This window comes from Lissotriton vulgaris, chromosome 11 (assembly GCF_964263255.1).
Source record: "Lissotriton vulgaris chromosome 11, aLisVul1.2, whole genome shotgun sequence".
NCBI lineage: Eukaryota > Metazoa > Chordata > Amphibia > Caudata > Salamandridae > Lissotriton > Lissotriton vulgaris.
This window is the reverse complement of record NC_141699.1, coordinates 636534244-636550617: the sequence shown is the minus strand read 5'-3', so window position 1 is coordinate 636550617 and position 16374 is coordinate 636534244. Positions and strand designations below refer to the sequence as shown.

Sequence of the window (16374 nt, the reverse complement as noted above, 5' to 3'; positions counted from 1 at the left end):
GTTTGACAGCCCAAATGGTATATTGTTTGTAGCATCTCATAATACTTATTTTATTTGTGGAACAAAGGGTTATCATCAGCTCCCGTTGGGATGGTTAGGCACTTGTTATGTATCTTTCGTATTGCCCCCTGTATTCATTGCCCCACCAATGTATCATAATGATTATGTCCTTTATCATGATTTCGTGTTGAATCGTGTTAAACGTACTGTCGTTTTTGATGACATAGATCAGACTGACACTGCTTTACAGCAATATGTGGATTTCAATTTGGGACTGTTTTCCTTCGCGGGGGCTGCTTTGAATAGTCGGAAAATACGACGACTGACCCGTGTTGTTGAGGCTGTAGCCAATGATACTGCTATTGCACTAGGGAATATTACTGAAGAACTCCAGATTTCTAGGATTGTTACGCTCCAGAATAGAATGGTACTAGATGTAGTTTTGGCTGACCGTGGGGGGGCATGTAGAATCATCGGAAGTAGCTGCTGTGTATACGTGCCTGATAATTCGCCATCCGTTTATGATGCTATTTCCAAATTGCACAAGAGAGCTGCCGAAATACACCCGGACAATGGAACTTGGACTCTTTCAGGATGGTTCTGGTCAATGCTTGCCACTTGGGGTTGGAAACTGCTAACGATTCTATGTATCATTGTCGGGATATTGTTTTTTGTATGTTTATGTATACAATGTGGTCCAACTTTATGTTCCATGTGTTTATCGACTTGCATACCATCAAGACGAGCTCTTGCTCACAACGATTCAGAAAAGGGGGTGGTGATGAACAGAGTGTCTGAATTAAGCAGACCACTCTTACCCAGTCCAAAGATCAGGGCTTGATCCATCACCGTTATTTATCTCACTGCCCCATCCCAGCTCAGAACCTGGCTATATGCAAATCAGTCTGTCCCTGGCCCAGTGCATCATGGGAACAGGGCAGACTAAACTACCAAGCCAATTCTTCACCAGAAAGGAGACAAGCTACCGGGGACCGGTTTCTGGCATTTCAGCCGTCTTCGACCCGGCTTGCTTGAATCCTGATGGAGCAGTGAGAAAGGGACTCATGTCTGAGTATACCCTGCCACACCTATAGTGGCCAAAAACGATTCAGAAAAGGGGGTGGTGATGAACAGAGTGTCTGAATTAAGCAGACCACTCTTACCCAGTCCAAAGATCAGGGCTTGATCCATCACCGTTATTATCTCACTGCCCCATCCCAGCTCAGAACCTGGCTATATGCAAATCAGTCTGTCCCTGGCCCAGTGCATCATGGGAACAGGGCAGACTAAACTACCAAGCCAATTCTTCACCAGAAAGGAGACAAGCTACCGGGGACCGGTTTCTGGCATTTCAGCCGTCTTCGGCCCGGCTTGCTTGAATCCTGATGGAGCAGTGAGAAAGGGACTCATGTCTGAGTATACCCTGCCACACCTATAGTGGCCAAAAACGATTCAGAAAAGGGGGTGGTGATGAACAGAGTGTCTGAATTAAGCAGACCACTCTTACCCAGTCCAAAGATCAGGGCTTGATCCATCACCGTTATTTATCTCACTGCCCCATCCCAGCTCAGAACCTGGCTATATGCAAATCAGTCTGTCCCTGGCCCAGTGCATCATGGGAACAGGGCAGACTAAACTACCAAGCCAATTCTTCACCAGAAAGGAGACAAGCTACCGGGGACCGGTTTCTGGCATTTCAGCCGTCTTCGGCCCGGCTTGCTTGAATCCTGATGGAGCAGTGAGAAAGGGACTCATGTCTGAGTATACCCTGCCACACCTATAGTGGCCAAAAACGATTCAGAAAAGGGGGTGGTGATGAACAGAGTGTCTGAATTAAGCAGACCACTCTTACCCAGTCCAAAGATCAGGGCTTGATCCATCACCGTTATTTATCTCACTGCCCCATCCCAGCTCAGAACCTGGCTATATGCAAATCAGTCTGTCCCTGGCCCAGTGCATCATGGGAACAGAGCAGACTAAACTACCAAGCCAATTCTTCACCAGAAAGGAGACAAGCTACCGGGGACCGGTTTCTGGCATTTCAGCCGTCTTCGGCCCGGCTTGCTTGAATCCTGATGGAGCAGTGAGAAAGGGACTCATGTCTGAGTATACCCTGCCACACCTATAGTGGCCAAAAACGATTCAGAAAAGGGGGTGGTGATGAACAGAGTGTCTGAATTAAGCAGACCACTCTTACCCAGTCCAAAGATCAGGGCTTGATCCATCACCGTTATTTATCTCACTGCCCCATCCCAGCTCAGAACCTGGCTATATGCAAATCAGTCTGTCCCTGGCCCAGTGCATCATGGGAACAGGGCAGACTAAACTACCAAGCCAATTCTTCACCAGAAAGGAGACAAGCTACCGGGGACCGGTTTCTGGCATTTCAGCCGTCTTCGGCCCGGCTTGGCCCTTGCTCACAACAACATGATGCTTCATAAAGAAGTAGCTCAAATAATGCTAATTGATATTGAAGATGAACACCCTGATTATGTTCACTATGAGGTAGTTTCAGCTAAACGCTAAAAGGGTCGTCTGTCGTAATTTGACAATGGCCGGGTTAGCGCTTAGCTGTACTACACGTTTTCCCGCTTAACTTGGCTATACTTGGAAACGCCATCTTGTGTGTTACGACGGCCATCTTAGATCATGAGCGGCCTCGTGGCCAGCGTGCCCTTTAGTCCATTGTCCGTGCCTCTGACTACTCGAGTTTTGCCCAGCAACAGGCTATTTTTAGTAACGGTCAAGCCTGTACATGCGCAGTCCCAACTGACCAGTCACCCCTCAGGAATGTGCCGCCAAACTGACCAGTGGGGTTGTAACCCCTCCAATGAGCTGGCTGTATTCCAAAAAATGACCATATATGTACATTACGCTCTGTAACTCTGTACCGCCTATTGTTTTATTACCTGTGCAAATTGTATAAAAGAACGGGTCACACCGATGTTCGGTGTGATACTTCTTGCATTACCGAAGGGTGCTGTAGGAATGTACCACCACCCCATGGGGTCTTAATAAACTTGTTCTTTGAATTTTTCAGTTTCCGTGCCAACAGTTCTTTGAATGTAAGTGGGTTATCTTTGGAGCATGTAGGCCTTGGGAACCCGATACTACAAATCATCGAAGCACGCTGCGCTTTCAAAACTGCCTGTCTCACCCATAAAGCCTTACATACAGGCAAATCAGACTACCTCACAGACAAACTCACAAAAGCAGGACAACCAAGAAACATAAGAAGCTCCAACTCGCTCCTCTTAATCTCCCCAAAAAGACATAAACAAAAAGCCCTCTTCCCGCTCTTTCTCAGGGAATGCCCCAAAAATCTGGTGCATCTTTCAAAGTTGTATGTTACACACACACATGTACTTGGGACATGTGTGTGCGCAATACCGGTGTCCAGGTCAATTTAAGGGGTGCAATAGGGTGTCCTCTGGACACCCGTCACCCTTGAGATTGCATTCTCAAATTGCGATTAGCTAATTGCTAATCACAAATTGAGAATTCCTCCCCATTCATTCCTATGGGCCCCTTGGCCCATGGGAATCAATGAGATGTCATTCCTTATTTGCGAATCGCACTCTGCGAGTCGCAGATAAGGAATATTTAGGAATTGCTAATATTTTAGCAAATCCTACATGCATCTGATTTTGCGAGTCCCTAAATGCGATCCTTAAACTTCGCAATTAAGGACTTGCAAAATCGAACGTTGATGCATCTAGCAGTATGTTTCTATACTTGTATGCAGCTGTAAAGTGCGCTGATACCCCTTGGACGTGTGCCTACGTTGGTGGTTTGCGCGGTTGTTGTTCATGTGCAATGAGGCCACAGCCAGTTCACACCTTCACAGTCATCTAATTGGTGTAACTTCTTGTGCAATCAACGTCCCCACATCCGTCCATACTTACATATTTGAGTGAATATATGCATCATACATCTGTGTGATTTCAAATGTTTTATTCACATTCTTCTGAATGCCGGAGCTAGAGCTGTACATGGCCATGCCAAGCCCACATTAGATGGTAGCCCAGTGGTGGGCCAACCAAAGTCCTTTGGGGGATTGATAAGTGATTTGGGAGAGGAAGAGTGGAGTCCGCAGTAGGTTTGCTGTGTAATTGTCAACCAGTAAAGATGTGGTAGTCCATGTCGGGGTCCAGGTGAATGTCGCAGTGTGTTCCGGGGGTCAGTGGGAGGTGTTGTCCTAGGGCATGATGCATAGGGCAGAACCAGGCAGGGACAGGCCATGTGGCGGGGATGGATGCCACCACCTCCTTCCTCACACAGTCATTTCCATCCACACATTACTCGTCTGATACCTCTTTTGTGTCCGGTGTGTGTGTGGCGGTGTAATGGCTGCATCACTGTGTGCTACTGACACATCAGGGTGCGAAGGTGATAGGGCTGCATCACTGTTTACTACGGACACATCAGGGCTCAGAATGTGTGTGCCGAAGTTCCCGCAGCAGTTATCTGGGACAGGCTCAGTGGCAGCAATGGCAAGATGAGGAACTGCAAGGCATGGAAGATCCCAGGTACATCTCACTGGTGTTCAGCCGTGGCAACCATACTTTCAGCCAGCATCGCTCCATGGTCTCCTTTGTCCTGAGCATCTGTGCCAACTCTGTGCTGTCAACACTGGTGCCTGTACCTGAGCAATGGCCCCAGCGATGTCAGCCAAGGATTGTCGGGGAGCATGGTGCGGACAGTGGGTGTCCATTAGGGACTTAAGTGGTCCCTGATGGGACTCAGACACCCACGTATGGCATTGAGTTTGGCTGCCATGAGCTCGAAAGCCACCCGCAGCTGATCAGCCATCTCCACCTGGCAGCCCAACACACGGCGTTGGAATTCCATGTGTTGTTCCAGGGGTCCTGGGAGACAGCTGTGGTGGTGTCTGTTTCCTGCTGTGTGGTCTGTGCAGGGAGTGGGGTCACCTCGAGGCAGCTGGGCTGGCCTGCTCCTGGGGGTGAGGTGCGGAGGCTGTCCATTAGCTGTTGGAGGGTGTCTGAGCATATGTGCAGTTTGTCCTCTTCATCATTACTGATGAAATTTGTGGTCTGCTCTGCGGTAGGTGTTCGTTGTCCCTCTGCAATGTAAAGGGAAGATGCAGGTCAACAGAGTATCCCATGTATGTTGACGCTTTGCAGATATTTACATACAAGACTGCATAACATAGTTCATTGTGACTGTTTTGGTGGAGCTGGCTATTTGATGGCAGACATTGGGAATTTCAACCACATGACAGATGCATGGTTGTACTCGCACATTGTCATCACACTGTGTCAGCCAATGCCAGATGTGATTGGTCAGTTTCTACGCACAGGCGACACCAGTTGTGTCCTCTGTTCTGTAGTGAAAGTGTTGCACTTTGTACCACTTTGTCGTCAATGTTGATGTGCTGTGATTGCAATGTGTGTGTGCTGCATTGTGGGCAAATCACCCCTGCGGCTGTGAATTTGTGGCCCCTTATCCCTTTGAGGCACCGTGCCTTTGAAGTGTATGCTTTTGGGGTGCTAAAATGTTTGCGACTTGGGTCATTTGTGCTCTTGGACAGATTTTGTGGTCTTGTGCATTGTTTGTCTGCTGATGTGTAATGGACGTCATTGGTTGTAGGTGCACGTGGATGTGTCAGAGTATGAGCTGCTCTTTTACGGATGTGATCCACACTGGGCCACCTCCGTGTCGAATCATGCACCATGTCAGGTATTTTGACTGCAGCCATGCTATCAGTCATGCAGTGTCACTTGCATGGCCAGTGTGGCTCACACAGCCGCTGCTTTTCTGGATTCTGAACATGTGCATGGGTAGGTATGTGCACATGGTGGATGGGGGCCTACTTGGTGTTTGTATGTGTGCTACAGTGTGCCAAGGGTATCAGGAACATGTTCCACTATCATTGTGCGTGTGCTACACATGATTGTGTATGTGTGCCGTTGTGCCCATCTCCCCCCAGTCCCTAGTCATTACTTACCCTGTTGCTGTTGGGTCAGGTCATATTGAGCCTCGTCCAGACCCCGACTCCTGCCACCGTCTCCACACTGGTGACTGTGGGCACCATTTCCTCCAGCTCATCCAGCTCCTCCGGTGGCGCAAGACTCCCACCTCCAGTCGTCTTAGCTGTCTTCCTGTTGGCAGCGAGTTTCTGTTTGGTTTGCCTTTGCACATCATGCCAGCACCCCTTGACCTCCTCCATTGACCACTTCATCACTCCGACTGCATTGACGTTGTTGGCGATGGTCTGCCATATTTCCATTTGGTTAGCCAGTGCCGCAGTGGGGGTGACAAACAGTTGTTGGTAGTGTTCTGTCACCTTCATTATTATTATTATTAAATTATTAAAAAGGATTTGGTACCGCGCACATACACCAATTGGTTTCTTGGCGCTCAAGACCGGGTAGATGGAGAACATTCAGGGGCCGGGCAGCTAGGCATGCGCCAAACGAAACAGATAGGTTTTTAAAGAGTTGCGAAAGCAACAATAGTCGGTAGACAGACGAATGGCAAGAGGGAGGGAATTCCAGTTAGCCGGAGCAAGAAAGGAGAAGCAAGCTCCTCCATGTTTCTTGCGGTTAAATCTAGGGGTAATCAGGAGGTTGTGAGCTGAGGATCTGAGGTGACGGGAAGGGACATAGGCAAGTAAACAAGAAGAGATGAAGGCAGGAGAGCATGAGAACAGGGATTTGAAAATGATGCAGGCCATTTTGAAAACACACCGCTGTGCAACAGGGAGCCAGTGTAAGGTTTTCAGCAAAGGGGTAACATGCTGATATTTAGGCTGCCGAAAAATAAGTCTGGCTGCCTGATTCTGGACCAGTTGAAGTCGGGAAAGATGGCAGGCAGGGACCCCCACGTATAAACAGTTGGCATAGTCTAGACGTGAGGTGATGAGGGCCAGGATGACAAGAATAAGGGCCTCTTGAGATAGAAACCTGCGAATCTTCCCAATACGGCGAAGGTGGAAAAAACAGGCTGACGTGACGGTGTTGATGTGAGGCCGCATTGAGAGGTCACTAGAAATAGTCACCCCCAGACTCTTCACTGAGTTCACAGGACAAGGAGGGGAACCCAAAGCTGCAGGCCAGAAGTTGGGAGACCAGGGAGTAAGAGGACCACCGGTCACCACCAGCTCCGTTTTACTAGGGTTGAGCTTAAGTTGACTAAGGTTCATCCACTCATAGATGAAGAGCATGGCATTTTGAAAATTAGAACAAGAAGAGGGAGAGGGATTGAGAGGGAAAATAAGCTGCAGATCATCAGCATAGTTAAAAGCAGTAAGTGAAAACTGACGAAGGGAGACAAGAAGAGGCTGCATGTAGAGGTTAAACAGAAGCGGGGATAAAGCAGAACCCTGGGGGACACCACAAGAAAGAGAGGATAGAGGGGCAGAAAAGAGAGAAAGCCGAACAGATTGAAAACGAGAATGAAGAAAAGATACCACCCATGACAGGGCCAAGCCAGAAATGCCAGCGTTTCTGACACGGTCGACCAAGATACCATGGTCGACCGTGTCGAAGGCGGCTGAGAGGTCTAAAAGTACAAGGGCCTGGGACAAATTCCTGTCAGCTCCTTGTTTCAGTGTGTCCATGACTGCCACCACAACTGCCTCGGTGGAGTGGGCTGGTCTGAACCCAGCCTGTCGGTCGTCGAGGAAATGAGTTTCCTCGATGAAAGCACTGAGGCAGCGGGTGACATAGGTCTCTAAGACCTTTCCTAAATAAGGGAGGAGGGAGATGGGGCGGTAATTGGCTAACGTGGAGGGGTCAAGACCCGGTTTTTTTAAAATGGGGACCACCACAGCGCTTTTAAAAGCATTAGGGACATAGCCTGACAAAAGAGATTGATTTAAGAGATCAAGAGGAGGACCGGGGCAGGCCGTGAAAGCCGCTCTTAAGATGGACGTGGGGCAGCAATCGTTAGGCGAGCCAGAGCTCACTGTCTGAAGCAATGAGAGAAAAGTATCCAGGGAGATGGGGGGAAATTTAGAAAACAAGTGGGGATGTGCATGACGATGACGATGATCAGGTCTTCCTGCAGACTGAACCCCATCTTCCTCTTCTCCTTGCCCTTCCCTGACCACGGTATTCCTGGCTGGTCCTCCGTGCGGCTTGTGGGGTTCGGGTTGTCCTCTGCACTCGGTCCAGATGCATCCTTGGTGCTATGCAGGATGATTTTTTGGGGGGATTTTTTTTATTGCTTTTATAGTGCATGTTCCCGCATGATGCGTGAGAATTGCAGGCCTGTTGCTGGTTGTCGCTGATTTTAGTATCGCAATTTGGGGCATCACAACTTTTTGGGCGTTGGTGTTTTGCATTCTTGTGTGTCACATTGAATTGTATGCGGTCATTTGGCACGTTGTCCTGCTACTATCGCATAGTGCCACCGGAGTAGGAATTGTACGTTGAGACGGTGTAATCTTTGCGATAGACTGCAATATGGAAAGTTGTGTTAAGTTAATTTTGCGACGGTTATCACAGGTTCTTGAGAATATGCCCCATAGTGTCTACATTAAGCAAGACAATTGGCCTTTAGCTGGTGCACCCTAACACGTCCTTACCGGGTTTAAGAATGAGAGATATTTTGGCTTTATTTCATACCTTCAGTGGATGTCTCTAAAGATTTTTTATAACAAGTGTACTACAGATTATTTGTTAATGTTATGGAATGCTGAAGGGTATCTGTCAACCCTGGGGTCTTTATTGTTGGGAAGATCATCTATCACTTTGCTGATATTGTCGTCTGTGATGTCGTCTAAGCCTTGTGCTTGGTTGAGTGTCAGTTTTGGCAACCAGATGGTTAACTTGAATGTTGCTGCCTCCGATTCAAAATTCTGCCATTTCGAAGAATATAGAGCTTTAGAGAAGGTGCTGAATGTATTACGAATTTCTATGGGGTGTGTGGATATGGCATGTTGGGCATTTTGAATGGCTGGAATAGCTTGCTGGGACTCTTGTTGTCTCAGCTGTAGGGTCAGAAATATGCGTTCTCCCCCTTTTCAGTGTCATTACTTGAGGCAGGATAAAGCTTTTTCTGCTTTAGCAACGTATACATTAATTATATTGCACTTCTCCTTAAGCAGTTGGCGGAGTACTTATCATGAATGGGGAGAGGAGTAACTGGTAGTTAAATCACTCCCAGTGTATTCCAGACTTCATTGTGCATGCATTGCTTCCTGTTTATAATGAGCGGAATCCTGAATTGTCCCACCTCACATGTAGGTCTTACCCGCTGCCCCAGTACTCTGGACGAAAGATATTTTGTTCTTATTCTCCTCTAGCTGTAAGTGGAGAAACACCTTCAGGTGTTTTTTATTGTTTGGGGATCTAAACCGGGACATATTCAGTCTCCATTACCTCATAGGAGGTTTCATGATGTCAAGATCTTGTGAGATCTGTATTGCTTTATGCCCAATGCACTATTTGGCTATATGGCTGTGTCAGTCACTCTGTTTAAAACAGGAGCAAAGGTTACAAAGTAGAAAGGTGTATGTGCTGTGTGTACAGGACATGTACGTGCAGTCTTGCCTTTACAGAAGCATTACTTTCCAGGGATTCGTCAGGGATAAATCAGTCATAAGCTCTTCTATCAGGCCTTCAATCAGGCCTCTATTTATGTAGTGACATGTCAGTGGGTTATCATATTTGTGTAAGAACAGGTCCAGAACCAAGTTCCAATACCCTCCAAGGAACACGTTGGTTCTGGCCTCATTTAGTAGTATAGCTTGCCTAGAGTCTCCAGCTTACTGTGCGGTGGTGCATCAATTGATCCTATAAATGTTTGTTTCTGTATAGTAACTTTAATGACAAAGACAAAGTGGCCATGCAGTTTGTGCTGGATTCTATAAAGTTTAATAGACAGGCAACACTTTTTCAGGATTTCAAATCCCCTCTTGTGGTAAGGTTTAGGTAGGAACCTTCAACTTTTCTGTATTGTTTTTATTGGCATACCCGGTCTCGTCTTAGTTTCCGATCTCAGAGTCAAATAAGTCAGTGTCTTGAACGAGGGCAATGTTGTGTCAGAGATAGCTTAGAATGTTCTTTCTCTTTAAAAAGTGGGTAAAGCTAGTCACATTGAGCGAGGATACATGAGGTGCTCATTTATAGGGTTCTTGTCTCTGCAGGGATGTGTAAGTCCAAGCAAGATCCCTGGGAGAGGCCTGGGCCAATGTTTTTCAGGACTGAGGAATTAGTGAAATGATATGCCATTATTGGTTTGACCATCTGCAAACTAGGTGTAGTCATGGACATCATTTAGCGGTTGCCAGGTGTCGCATCTGCGACCCCTGGCATGCCCCTTGAGACCCATGGCACTGCCTATGTGACCAATTGGTCTCAGAGGTGGCAAAAACAGTGCCAAGAACAGAGAGGCGGCTCTTCATTTCACATTTTCCTGCCATTTTACGTTATACTTATAATTAATACCATTCCAATATGCATTATTAGTGTAATAAAATATGAAGCACATTTATCTGGAATGGGACCTTTGGTGGCAGTTATGGTAAGTAAAAATGGTTTTAAATATATGTTGTGTGCGCTCTTGCATTTGAGAGTGTGTTTAAGTGAGAGAGAGAATGTATATATGTCAGCAAGTGTGTATGCGTGTGAGTGAAGTGAAGGGAGTGAGATTCGGTGTCAGATATTGAGTGAGATTGAATGAAATTGTATGAGATGAGGTCCAGATTTACAATTTTTTGATGCAAGGCAACACTGCATCAAAGTTGCTGCTTTATCTTGCGCCAGGGAGAGAATAAATCAACCATATCAACTAAGTTATGTTATTTTTTTTCTCTCCTCATGTGCTGGTGCACTTTTTAGCAACCATGCACAAATGCACACATCCGTGGTCCATAGTGCAAGGGCGTATACATTCTCTGAAGCATAGATTTTGTTCTGGAAGGGGCTCTTTCCAGAAAACTGTGCTTTTAGGCTTTTCTCATTTGTATGTGTGCTGTAGAATGTAGCTCATATGAAAAATGAGAAGAATTGAATACATTTCTCCTTATTATGACTTCCAAGAGAAGGCATCAGTTTGCACACAACCTTGTTCAACAATGTTTGTAGACATTGAGTTTCAGCAAACCCATATCTGGTTTCAAAGGAATCCTCATGCACCACTCATGGAACGCCAAAGAAGTACATAGCACCAATTTGTATTTCTTTGGGATACTATTCAATTCAAATTACAATTTGATTGGATTGTAAATCCCACCTTAATACCTTGCATTGGGGTTGCATCACAAAAGTAACACAGACCTTCTGCCAAGTGTAAGTAACTCTGGGCCTGAGTGTCATTAGGTATGAGGGAGTTTAATAGTGCATACCAATGAGAGAGTGAGAATTAATAAAAATAGTGTAAAGGGGTGTTAGACAGAGTGAGTGAGTGAGAGAATGAGAGTGAATGAGTGAATGTGAGTAAGAATGTATTGTGATTCTTCCAAGTTTGTCATAGCCATGAGACACTTGAGGTAATCATTGTCTTACAGGGATACCCAAAGCAAATGTTAGAAGCCAGAACACATGAACTTGAACTAGCCTGGTGATGTGGTCCAGTAGGAGCGATGGTTGAATACAGTCCATCCACTTCTTTTAGTGTTCTCCTAGGGCAACAGATAAACTACTTGTCTGGAAGCCCACCCAGGAGAATGAGGGTGTGGATAAAATAACAAAATCCAGCCAACTGGTGATCTGCAGTCTGCATTTTGTTCCTTCTCTTTCGGCCACCTGGATTTGTTTCTGGGAAGCGGGTTGTTATATGCAGTAGATCTCAGGAAGATTACCATCTAACGTCTATATAGAGAGAAGAAAAGATAAGCAAGCAATTCTTATACCTCTCAACCCACATTGATTCACTCACACTTCACCTGTACCCAGTCAAACTCACTCACACATGTTATGAGGCTGTTTAGCTTAATTGTAGTATTAGTAGAGGAGGATAAGGACAGAGAGATCGTGAGCCTTCATTTGGTAATAGTCTCGCTCAATAGTGGCTCTACCGGTTGGAGCAATGCTTAAATCACCAAGGCTCTTGCTTGAGTTCTTTATAAACCACTATGCTCTGTAGTTCTCATAAGCTTAATGCTTCATGATCATTCGTACTTTTTATGCTCTTCAGGGATGGGTTCATTCACTCACTAGCACAGATCACTATTCTTCCATCACAATCACTGAAACAATGTTCGTCATGCATGTGACTGCTTTCAGTTAAATAGCACTTAGCTTTAATCCTTCTTTCTTTCTTTATCAGTAGGTCTTCTGTATGCAATGGAGCAGAAGACCAGAAGCGCTGAACAGGAAAGCTTCCTGGCCGAAGTCATGTTAGGTAAGTGTAGCCACACCACGTTGTAGGTCGCTGGTGGGGAGCTAGTTGCTGAGACACAGATGACCGTCTTCTTATTAGGCACAGATTGCCTAGAAAGCATACGGTTGCAGGGTGCTGTTCATGTAGCCTTCCGGTTTCCCAAATAGCCGCCGATATTACATAATCAAGCATGACTTTCACTAGCAGATATCTTGCTGGTTGAATTTCTGAGCAACAAATTCAAACTAGAAAGCAGCGCTCTACAACACATGCTATTGGCTGCATGTTTCAATTTTCCTTATTATCCACTCTACAGCATTTACAGCCCATTCTCGTACCAGTTACTTTTTAAACAATCCACTTACATACTCTGAATCATGCCATTGACACATTCGACCTATCCAGGAGTTCTTATTGGGGGCAAAAACTGGCTCTTGGCCTTCATGGGAAAGTGGGATGTGTATGTATGTGTGAGCCATTAACAGTTACCCTCTTAAAGACTGCCTTCTTGGCAGTTGACCTGGTTTTAAAGGATGCCAGATGTGAAATTAATGCAAACATTTACGAGTTCGGAGGTCATGACCTGGCTTCCAAGGCCTTTTTTTCTCGCCCAAACCCCTTCCAATTAATCAAGTAGTACACCTGCCCTCATATCATTGGAGAATCTAGAATCTGTTTCACTTTATATTCCAACCCCCCCCTCAATCTTGACTGTCTGCGGGGGTTTTGGGAGTTGTGTGGGTGGATGATAGGGGTGCAGTAAAGACAAGTGAAACATGGGAAGTATATGTAAAGTGGGTGGCAACAGCAGTTGCATAGCCGCTGGATCAATGAACTTGGTGATGCTGTAGGGCCAATCTATTTTGGCTTTAACTTGCGATTGCCTTTTAGGGCCAGGTTTCTTGTGGTTCACCATACCTGGTGTCCAACTTAATGAGGTGGCGCAGTTGAGCGTTTCTTATCTGCTTAATATTTACTCACAGTTTGAGCCTTTTCTAGCTGCTGTTTTGCTGCCTGAAGGACACAGCTAATGTGTTCATGATGTTCTTCTATACATGGACGTTGAGTGGTAGCAGGCTACTCAAAAGATAGTGTCTTCAGATTGAATCCATTCATACAATAAAAGGGGGAATACCCTAAAGTGATATGGTCTAAATAATTGTAAGTCAATTCCACCATTCACAAAAAGGTGCTCCAGTACCTTCCCTTGTGGAGTAGCTAGACACCTATGATACTGTTCTAATGTTTGATTTAAGTGCTCGGTTTTCCTGTTGTGATGGGGGCCATAACTTGTAGACAATCAATCTTCAATGTGCCTAGATTTGCAAAGCTTCAACTAGAAGCGTGATGTACACTGGGACCCTCAGTAAGTTATAGGTACTGTGGGAATACCATATAGTTTCACAGTGTGTTGTAAGAATACCTTGGATAGTACTACAGCTGTTGGCTGTTTGGCTGGAGCACTAAAATGTCCCACTTTCGTTACATTTTCCATGACCACAGGAATAACTATGTTTCCCTCACTAGTAGGCATTCATACCTCAACGTCCATGGACACGGTAAACCAAGGGCTTGGTAGTATTGGAATAGTTTGTTATAGCCCTACTGGGCGTTTATGATCTGCCTTTCCTTAAGGATGAACTGCACAAGTATTTTTACATAGTGTTTTATGTCCTGTCATAAGGTGGGCCAGCAGAACTGACAATGAGCTGCTGTAATTGTCTTATGTATGCCTATATGCCACCCTTCACCCAAGGCTGAGTCATGTATCCAACTTAACACTTGTTGCAGGGCATTACTATGGATGTATAGGGCTTCATGTAGATATAAGATGACACCCCTCTGTCACTTGTTCTTCTAGTACACATGATAAAGCGTATTTTTTCAGTTTCTGTTCTTCAAGAGTAGTTAGAAAGTAATCAAATTGGGTCGCTCCTGACAAAATTAAAGAGGTTTCCAGCACTGGTTTGCTGATTTCCTCATGTGGTGCTTGAGTTCTTGAAAGAGTATCGGCTTTCCCGTTCTGTGGGCCTGGTCGATATTTTATTATGAAATAAAAATCTGAAAAAAACAAGAGCAATGCAATTGTCGTGGACTCAGTGCTGACGGTTTTCAGAAACGGCTAACTTCGATGATCAGAAAAACGTTATATTGTATGCCGGGCTCACTGTAATTAGTGGATCCATTTTCCAGACACATGTTTAATGGCTAAAATCTCTTTGTCAGTGATGCTGTAGTTTGCTTTGCAGAGTGTGAACTTCTGAGAATGGTACATATTGGATGTACTTGTCAATGGTATATATTGGATGTACTTGTCCGTTGTCTGTATGTTTTTGGGACAGTAGTCCTCCCGTTGAGAAATGAGAAGCATCAGCTTCTAATACCAATGATAATTTGACATCCAGACGTCTCAAAACAGGACCTTGAGTGAACTGTTGCTTTAATACATGAAACGTCTTTTCAGCCTCTCGCGTCCACACAAAAGATATACCCTTTCTCAAGAGGCAAGTGATGGGTTGAATTATTCCTGAAAAATCTGTGATAAAACGCCTGTAAAAATTTGCAAAACCCTAAATACTATGTAAAGGTTTGCCTTCTTGGTTTATAATGTATCTCAAAAACTCAATTTCAGTAACATGGAACAGACAATTTTCTAGATTTATGAATAGGCTGTGTTGCTGCAGTCTTTCCAGAACAGCCTGGATTTGAGTTACATGTTCTTGCATTGTTTCCAAGTAGGTCAAAATATTGTCTATGTAAACAACACAAAATATGTCCGGATATCCTCCATGGACATCATCATAAAACACTAGAATGCTGCTGGTGTGTTGCAAAGACCGAAGGACATGACCCTATATTAAAACATGCCAAAGTTGGTTTTGAGCGCGGTTTTCCTCACGTCACTTGCTGAACTCGAACAAGGTGATACACCCCTCTGGCATCCAGCTTAGTAAACACGTTGGCCCCCTTTAGTTGTTCTAATAGGACTGGTATAAGAGGTAAAGTATACCCATTTTTAACTGTGACTCGGTTGATACATCTGTAATTGATACAACATCATAGATCACCTCCTTTTTGAGGGACAAAGAAGAGGAGTGACAAAGCTGGATACTGTGAAGGCTGAATAAATTCTGAGGCTTGGTTTTTGACGAGATATGCTTGCAAGTGTTGAGTTTACGGTTAAGTCAGAGAATAAATCCGACTGCAAGGATTAGCTGCCACTGAAACTAAGTCTATTTGGCAGTTTTAATTGTGATGAGGGGGAAGTTGATTGCCTTCTGCCTAAAATACTGCTTGGTACTCCTGAGAAGTGTTTGGTAAACTGTTACACTGCAAACCTGAGATTCCTTGCTACTAGAAGTAATGAATCTGCCTGGATTGTCTGAAGTTTCTTTTGAAAATACCTATTCCTTTGTACTATGTTTACAACAAAATTGGGAGGCCATAGTTACTGAATAGGCCACCCAATGAACAGTGTGGTCATGTAGTGTGAGCCACGGTATTCCAAGTATCAGTCAGAATTGCAGTGTGCCACTCAAATCAAATTGTAAATGTTCAAAATGATCTGCTCCAAATTGCATCATTAAAGAGAAAGTATAATGTTGCACAGGACCCGAGGTTAAAGTGATGCCATCCACTGCTCTTACAGACTCTGTGGCTTTCTTTTTGATGCAAGGAACATGAAGTTTAATCAATAAAATTACCTGTAGCTCCTGAATCCGGCAAGGCTGGAACTGTATCTTGTCGTTCATTGGGAAACCACAAGTTGACATACACGTTTATGTGGGCTACATAGCTTTTTAGAGTACTGGCCAATACAAATGAGATCTCATTTTCTTCTTTCATAAACAAGAGCCCTCTGTTGGCTCTGGGAAAACTAGTTGTCAGAATCCATGTCTTCATCATATGTGTTTTGGGTGATTGCTTGACTTTTACCTGGACCCTTCTTCTCAGTCGATATGTTTCACGCTCTGAAAACTTTAATAACATTTCTGCTTTTGCCGCAACACATACAAATCTTCAGCTTTCTCCTCTTCTACCTTTCTTCTGAGACAAGGGTCCTCGTATTACATTCACTTGCAT

The 16374-nt window shown here is 45.0% G+C and overlaps 1 protein-coding gene across 1 annotated transcript in view; it reads left to right on the top strand.

The window, feature by feature from the left end:
• The window catches only part of LOC147683273 (uncharacterized), a 1451334-nt gene that overhangs the window by 224160 nt on the left and 1210800 nt on the right, over positions 1-16374 (top strand). Inside the window, exon 5 of the mRNA XM_086943731.1 lies at positions 12238-12312. Coding sequence (XP_086799857.1) covers positions 12238-12312 — 75 coding nt within the window. The remainder of the gene's footprint in view (positions 1-12237; positions 12313-16374) is intronic.